The 8,466-nt window shown below is 39.0% G+C and overlaps 1 protein-coding gene across 1 annotated transcript in view; it reads left to right on the top strand.

The window, feature by feature from the left end:
- The window catches only part of WASF1 (WAS protein family member 1), a 98,392-nt gene extending 90,455 nt beyond the window's left edge, over positions 1–7,937 (top strand). The window contains exon 10 of the mRNA XM_012804487.2: positions 7,825–7,937. Coding sequence (XP_012659941.1) covers positions 7,825–7,937 — 113 coding nt within the window. The remainder of the gene's footprint in view (positions 1–7,824) is intronic.
- Positions 7,938–8,466: the final 529 nt, after the last annotated feature.

The raw sequence follows: 8,466 nt of genomic DNA, 5'->3' as shown, positions 1-8,466 counted from the left end.
AAAAAAAAAAAAAAAAAAAATTGGAGAGCTATAAATAAATGGAGAACTATACTCTATTTGCATTAGAAGCTTCAATATTGTTAAGATGTCAGTTCTCCCCAGATTGGTCAATAGAGTCAACCCAGTTCAAATCAGAATTCTGGCAGGTATTTTAAAAATAGAAATTCACAAGTTGATTCTAAACTTTATGTGAAAATGCAAATTATCTTGAACAGCTAAAATTATTTTGAAAAAGAACTAATTTGGAGATTTTGTACCACCTGACTACAATGCTTGCTATAAAGCTACAGTAATCAAGATGGTGTAGTTCTGCTGTAATGATCGTTATAACCCTCATTGAACTAAATACATAGCCAGAACTAGATACGAACATACACAGTCATTTGATTCTCAGTAAAAACTAAAGTAATTAGATGGGAAAAAGATAGTCTTTTCAACAGATGATGCAGATATACATTTGGGAAAAAATGAACTTAGAGCAGTGGTTCTCAGCCTTCCTAATGCTGAGGCCCTTTAATATAGTTCCTGTAGGTCCTGATCCACAGGTTGAGAACCCCTGACTTAGAGCCTTATGTCACACCACATGCAAAAATTAACCCAAAATGAATCACAGACCCAAACATAAAAGATGATATTGTAAAACTTCTCAGGAAAGCATAAAAGAAAATCTTTGTGACCTTGAGGTAGACAAAGCACCTGCCCTACAACAATTTTAAAGTAATTTAAATTTAAATTTCTTTCTTCAAAAAAAATTGTCAAGAAAAAGAAAAGGCAAACCACAGTAAATATACAAATGATATTATAAACACAGAGGGTGCAGAAAATGGGAGGTGTAGCCTTTTGGGAGATGTTTTGGTCATGAATGTTCTGTCCTTGTGAATGGATCAATGTGATTGTAAAAGGGGATCAATACCAGATGGGGGTGCCTTGATCTTGGATTTCCCATCCTCCAGAACTGTGAGAAATGAGTTTCTGTCCTTTATAAACCACCTAGTCTGGGGTATTCTGCTGTAGCAACACAAACCAGACTAAGAACTATCTACATTCAGTCCTATACAACAGCAGCAGTGGGCTGCAAAACTGACTTTGAGCTTCCTTGTAACTGAAGCAAAAATGAAACATAACCTCAGTCTAATTACAGTGGTCATAGATTAAAATAAGCCTTTTCCTATAAATGATAGATTTATCATATTAGCTTTCTAACCTGAGCAACATAGTGAGATCCCATCTATATAAAAATCTAAAAACTTAGTCAGGAGTGGTAGCGCATGCCTGTAGTCCCAGCTACTCGGGAGACTTAGGCAGGAGGATCATTTGAGCCCAGGAGTTGGAGGTTCCAGTGAGCTGGGATGATGTCACTGCCCTCTAGCTCAGGCAATAGAGCAAGACCCTGTCTCAAAAAGAAAAAAAAAGACTTATAATTTTAAACTCATTTTAACATTTTAAAATAGATATTAATCCTAGAGAAAAATGCCTTCCAGTTTTGTATTTTAAATTAAAGGATAGAAAATAATTCAAATGAGTTCTAATGTTTTCATACGTCTGAGATACCTATAATGCTTAATGTTAGAAGATACTTATGTTTCATTAGCTATGAAAATTTTAATTTTTTAATTGTATTGACAGAACATTATTAACAGCCTGTAATATAAAACAGAAAAAGTTTACTCACAATATTTCCACCACAATATGTCAACCATTCTCATAATGTTCTGCTTATATTCTACTTTTGCTGAATGATATATCATATGAAATTTAATGTTATCAACTATATTTATAATTATCTTTTAAAATGACTTAATATTATGGTAATTAAATATAGCATAAGTCAATTTTTTTTGTGCAGTTAGGTTTATCCACAATTGCAGATAATGCTTCAGTGAATCATATTTTCTTTTGGGACATTTTCCTGAGATGTCATTTCAGAGTCAAAAGGCTTTAAGATTTTTACAGCTTTTCGTGTATATTGACAAACTGATTGTCAAAGTTCTGCATCAAATTGGAATAAAAGCTAGCGATATATAACTGCCCAAATTTTACCAGTCTCATTTTCTACATTTTAATATGTAGATTTTTCTAATTTAAGATGTATAATTTAATTCCCCCCTCTTGTGTTAATTTTTGGTTGTGATGGTTGTTTTTAAGTGATGGAGGATGCAAGACATTTTTTCATATGTATTTTACTAATTACATTTCCTATGTGAATTGCACATAGCACTTCTGATTTATATTATAGGCCAGAGTCTTAATTTTTTCTAATAAATTTTCATGATTTCTGCATATAATATAAACATGAATCCCTTAGATTTTTAGTAAAAATCTTCTCTCTAATCTGTTTTCTTTGAGTTTTTGTTCTGTCAACCTATTATACTTTCGTGCAGTCAGTTCTGTTTATCTTTACTTTTGTACAGTCTTTGATCACTTAATAGCTTTAAGATAATTAGCCCACCAGAGATTTGATCATCATTCAGTTTTGTTTTCTGCTGTTTTTTCTGTTTTGTAAAGATGTGTTTAGCTGTTTAATATACACATGGAATTTATTTTCCATGCGTGAGATGAAAAGTTAATCTAAATTCTTGTTTTTCCAAAGAGCTTAATCATCATCCCAAGAACATTTAAGTAATCCTTCTTTTTCTCCGTCTTTTGTGATGGTGCCCAGAAAATAAGCTCCCACAATAAGAATGAGTCTCCCGTAGTTATATTTCCCTTGTTTATTTACACGTCCATCTTTTTTGTCAGTAGCTTGTTGCTTTTACTCATTGTTTTAAATCATACTTAAATATCTGATAGAACTAGTTTTGTCTGCTTCCATTTAAAAAATACTTTGCTTCTGGTTTTGGCTAAAATTAGCTAATACATAATGAGCACTGACCTCGCCTCAGGCACAGTGCTAGGCTCCTCATCTGTAGGCGCTCCTCCTTTGCCTATTAATCCTTGCCACAATTCTATAAAGTGGGATTATTGCTATTCTCATTGTGTGATAAGGAAGGGATGCTTAGAGAGATTTACTAATTTGTATAAACATTTAATAATTTGTTAGACCATTAAAGCCAAAGCGTGATCACTTTGTTGTTGTAGGGAATCAAAATATGATTTTTTTGGCTGACTCCAAGTCCTTCTTTACTTTGAATGGGGTTGTTTTCGATTTATAAAGTAATGAGAGGACAGCTGGGATTTTATCCATTATGCAGCAGTCCTCCCAGGCCCTGTTTCCATATCTGGGGCGTATATAGCATCCTTCTTCACTTAGGTCTCTTGATAAAGCTCTCTCATTTTTTTATAAGGTCTCACACATACAGCACAAAGCTTATTTCTAAGTACATTCTGTGTTTGTTGCCACTGTGAGTGGAGCCGTTCCTGCTGAGGCGACATCACAGGATTCCTTTGGTAATGGACGTCCTAGCATGTTAACATCTGTTTTAAGTTTAGAAAATTGCAGGTCCATGCCAGGGTCAGTGCCTGCTCCTACGTGACTCAGGCCTCACTCAGCCACAGGGATATTAACACAAATTATGTTTCTTTCCCATTACCTCGTTTTATGGGAAGAGCAGGTTTCTAGGCCAGTGTGAATGGCACTGGGGAGGCTGGGCAGAGGGAAGGAAAGGAAAAGCAGTTTATAGAACAGATCCAGAAAGGGCAGGAGGATCGGGGTAGTTACTGGGCTAATGCCTTGTGCATAGCTACTCATGCCTCCTGGGCACCACACACTTATATTGGCTGGAAAAGAGACATTCCATCAGCAACACTTACTGAGCATCTGTTCTGGAATCTCTTGGGGCCCCAATATGAACGAAAGTACTGCTCCACCTCCAACAGAAGGGACGGGCCTCTGTTTTCTCTTTCCAGAGAGAGAATAGGTCTTGATGAAGCATCTGGAGTATCAACAGCTTTTGAAACACTTCCCAAGAAGACACTCCAAGGTAAAATCCTGAGTATCTTTTACAGTAGAAATCCTTCTATCAACTTCTGCTAGAAAGTGCAGCAAGGAACAGAAGACAGCCTGGATGTCAGTAACACACCTTTCCCCCAGGCCAGGCTACTTTGCACATTGCCCACCCACATCCCCCACAGAAACACCAAAAGAACCACGCCTCTTGGCAAGCGTCACCTGCTGGCGGCCTGAAGGCTGTTCCACTCTGAGCTGTGTCAGGAACTAGTGCTGGAACTGTGGGCAAGTTGGTTAATTTGGATGAGTGCCCATTTCTTCAGCTCCAGAGCTTTAAGAGATTTATGAATATAACAAGCAGTAGCCCAGATAAATAAAGTCAGTGCAAGTGCTTAACAGGGCGTTTGAAGGCCTCTTATATCCACTTTAGGATGCACTGATATATTATCTTTATAAGATTTTTGTGAGAATCAAAATAAGACAGGTATCAGCCATGTTAAAAGTGCCCAAGAACAATATCTCTTTTGAAAAAAGACACAAAAATTGTTATACAGATTACTCTGAAAAGAAAAAGAAAGAGACACAAAAATCCCTATTGTTCCTTATTTGGTAATCCAAATATTACCGAACTGAATCCAGATATGTAAAAAGAGGACCTTCATGACCAAGCGAGGTTTATCCTAGGAATGCAAGATTTGCTTAACACACAAAAGAAAGTCAATAGAATTCATCACAGTAAACAGACTAAAAGTAAGTGAACAGCCTGATCATCTCAATAGATGCATAAAAAGTTCAACACTAATTCAAAAAAACAAAGCAAACCAAAAAACCCCTCCCAGCAACCTGGGAAGAGAAGGAAATATTCTCACCTAGGCAAAGGGTGTTTATTGAAAAAAAATCTATAGTTAATGTTATAGTAAATGGAGAAAGACCACCTGGATTCCTCCCAAGGTTAAGAACAGAGTAATGATGCCTACTCTGATCATGTTTATTCAGAATTATACTATAGGTGCCAGCCAGTCTAAAAAGATTAGAAAATAAACAAGAAGCATGCAGGTCAGAAAGGGAGAAATGAAACTGGCTTTATTTATGACAGGATTGTCTGACAGGTGTAAGCAGTGGTGCCCAGAGACAAGACCTGAGGGAGATGTTCAGGCCAGGTTTATTGAAAAGGGAGGGTGACCCGCCTGGGCACTGCAAAGGTGGCATCTACACCTAGGGGCCGTTAGAGACCCCTTTTATATAAGACCATAGTGGGTAGGCAAACTCCAGAGTTTTCCTGAAAGTTAGGGTCCTTTGGTGTGAACTTCCAGGGTGGAGCTAACCAGATCCTTTGTCTCAGGAGGAGAAGAGGAGGAGGCGCAGGGGGAGGAGGGGAGGGAGAAGGAGGAGGGGAAAGAAGAGTTTGTGTGTGGCTGTGTTAGGCCCCCCCCCATTGTCTATGTAAAAGAATCCTAAGAAATCTATAAAAAGTTCCTAGAACTAGTAAATGAGTTTGGCAAGGTTTCAGGGCCAGTATACAAAAATTATCATACAATTAATGAATAATTGGAAACTGAAATTTAGTAATATCATTTATAATGGCATCGAAAATATTAAATATTTAAACATAAATTTAAGCCAAATAGGTGCATGACCTGTACAATAAAAAAACATAAAACTTGCTTGCAGAAATTAATGAAGACATACAAATGGAGAGAAATACCATGCTTATACATGAAAAGACTCAATGTTATTATAATGTCCATATTCCACAGACTGATCTATATACTCAACCTGTTTCCAATCAAAATCCCAGAAGGAATTTTGCAGAAATCGACAAGCTGATTCTAAAATTTATAGGGGAATATAATACAAAAGTACTAGAATAAGTCCCAGTACCCAGAATTGACACAAGTTTGATTAAAAATTTGATTTTGATTAAGATTATGATTGAAAAGAACAAATTCATAGGAATTACAATGCCTGATATACATGTATAGATACATGTAAAACATAGGCATAGACACAAACATAGTTCTGACCAGTGTTCAAGAGAAAGGAGACCTTGTGAATGTGCTGAAGTAGAAAAGTCTTCGTGTATGAGAAAAGACAGGGAACTAAAAAACACACATGCCAGGTTTAAATCTGCAAATCTGAAGCACTTGAAAGAATTACAGTGGGGATGATTGGATGAAGCCACCCACAGTGGGGAGGTCAATCTACTTTACTCAATTTACTGATTCAAATGTTAATCTCATTGTCATACCCAGAATAACGTTTAATCAAATATCTGGGCACCCTGTGGCCCAATTAAGTTGACATATAAAATGAACCATTACACAAAATCTTGCCTCTGCTTGGAAAATCCTATCTCTATGGGTCTGGATTTTTAATACATTCCCCTGGGGTGATTCTGACACACAGATGTCTCAGGCTCTTGATTCCTCACCATGGTGATCCAGCAGTGTGACAAGGCAGTGCTGTGGGAAGGACCCCTGCACAGGCAGGGAAGTGGGGCTGCCTGGAGCCTGTGGGAATTATCTACCCCTGAGCTGCTCACCTCACCTCACTCATCCCCTCCTATGAAAACCATAGTGAGGGCCTTTACCTGTGCTTTGCCCTCATTCCTGCCCTGTGACTGACCCAGTGCTGTCCTGTGTAGCCCCTCTATGTGTTTTTCTAGGGCTCTGAGAGTAAAAATCACCGTCATTGCCATGTCTGCGTGTCTAACCATCTCTGATCAAAACTAATCCCAGGTACACGTTAAAACAAGATCCCTAGTGAGAACAAGGAAGGGGCTGAGCGTTTCATTGCTAAGATTTGGGGGTTTTGTCTTCATGTGCTCTGTGGATAAGAGAGTACCTCACCATGAAAGCCAGCGAGACTTGGGGCTGGCTCCCAGAGTGGTTATCTCTGTGGGCCACAGACAGATGTGGGCCCCTGCTGGAGGACACTGTGTACACACCCAGTCAGATCCTTTGTCATCTTTGTTGATGTTTAATGCAAGTGCTAAACTTTGAAAGCGCCAGAGACAGTCTCCCTTAACAAGAGCTAAAGATAGCAGGAAGATACACTTTTGGTTTTTAGGTAGAGCCAATCTCATTAGGTGACCAATTTAGGAGAAATACAATGTAATCTCAGGCTTTTGTGACAATGAGCGCATTAGGCTTGCTGCCACTGCCTCGGAAATAATCTTTTGCCAAAGCCTCAAAAAAGGAACTTAGGGGTGGCTTGCTCAGTGCGGGGAAAGAACAACTTTTCTATTCCAGACAGTAGATCACTTAAAATCACTAAGATTATAATTTATCCTCTCCTTCTCTCTTCTCCATATTTCAAATCATTCTGAGCTGATTTTGAGTAAATACAATTTTGGTCTCTATTTTCATTTTTATAGACGAATTATTTTTTGTAACTAATTGTATTTGCTCTAATCTGCTTGGCTTGCTCCTATAGGACGTCTTTACTGGAATAAAAATTATTTCTTTGGAGATGAAGAACTCTAAAACAACAAGTTTGATTAAAAATTTGAAGTTCTTTGTTTAGACCATAGCTGTAGATGGTGAACTGAATGTCATCCTAAGTTCTTGTTGTCTTTTGAGATAGAGTCTCACTTTGTCACCCTTGGTAGAGTGCCGTGGCATCATAGCTCACAGCAACTTCCATCTCCCGGGCTTAAGCAATCCTCTTGGCTCAGCCTCACCAGTAGCTTAAAGATGAATTATCATTTACAAAAAGTTCTGAAAGATACCCCAAATTTCTATTGCAGTTATTATATAGAAGTGATTTCACATCCGTTCTCCCTTCCTCTACTTCTCAGAGGTACTATATATAGAAAAATGTCGTATAAAATGTTATTCTTTGAAGAGTTTGATCTGTTTCATTAATTTTTTCCCTTTATAGCTTTGTTAAACATTTTAAAACGGTAACTTTGGCATTTGCCTCCTTGTTTTTCACAGTGAAATTTCTCAGGGCTTGCAGTGCCATCTCTAGCCCTTCCCGAGATGCACTGGATCTCATGGGTCTGAGGAGAGCGGCACCAGGCTCTTCTCAGGTTGAGGAAGCTGAATGAACCTATTTGGTTCTCCTTATTTGGTCCTCGTGAGCCAAAGCCCTCACATTCTGCTTCTCCCTTAGATCTCGGGAAGCTCTGCTGTCCCTCCCAAACTCCCTCCTGAGCCTGGCTTCCCAGCTCTGCTGCTCATCTGCCTCCGAAACCCAGGCTTGCATTTTAGCTGTGCCCTGCACACGTGTGGATGTCCTTGCAGCCTGGCTGACTTTCCGCTATTGTGTGTCTTTAGCAAGTGGAAACTACTTGTAGGGAAGCAGGACTTGCTCTCCACCCAATAAACCCAGGGAAGAGGTGGAGCTGGGGTCCTGCTCAGAACACCACAGTCTTCTCTGTCTTAGAATTAAGGAAACAAAAACACCCTCCAGACAGGAAACCTGGTGGGCATCTGAGTGGGCTGCGGACTTCAGCGCAGAGGGAGGGAGCTCTCTGTCCTCTCTCTCAGGTGGGACGCTTGAGAGGCAGCCAGGCCTCTGGAATGTGGGGCTAGGGAGAACCCAAAGAATCAGAACTGTGGTCCTCTGAAGGCCGC

The sequence above is a fragment of the Otolemur garnettii genome, unplaced genomic scaffold (assembly GCF_000181295.1).
Source record: "Otolemur garnettii isolate 467f Iridium unplaced genomic scaffold, OtoGar3 scaffold00002, whole genome shotgun sequence".
Lineage (NCBI taxonomy): Eukaryota > Metazoa > Chordata > Mammalia > Primates > Galagidae > Otolemur > Otolemur garnettii.
This window is presented reverse-complemented; position numbering and strand designations above follow the sequence as displayed.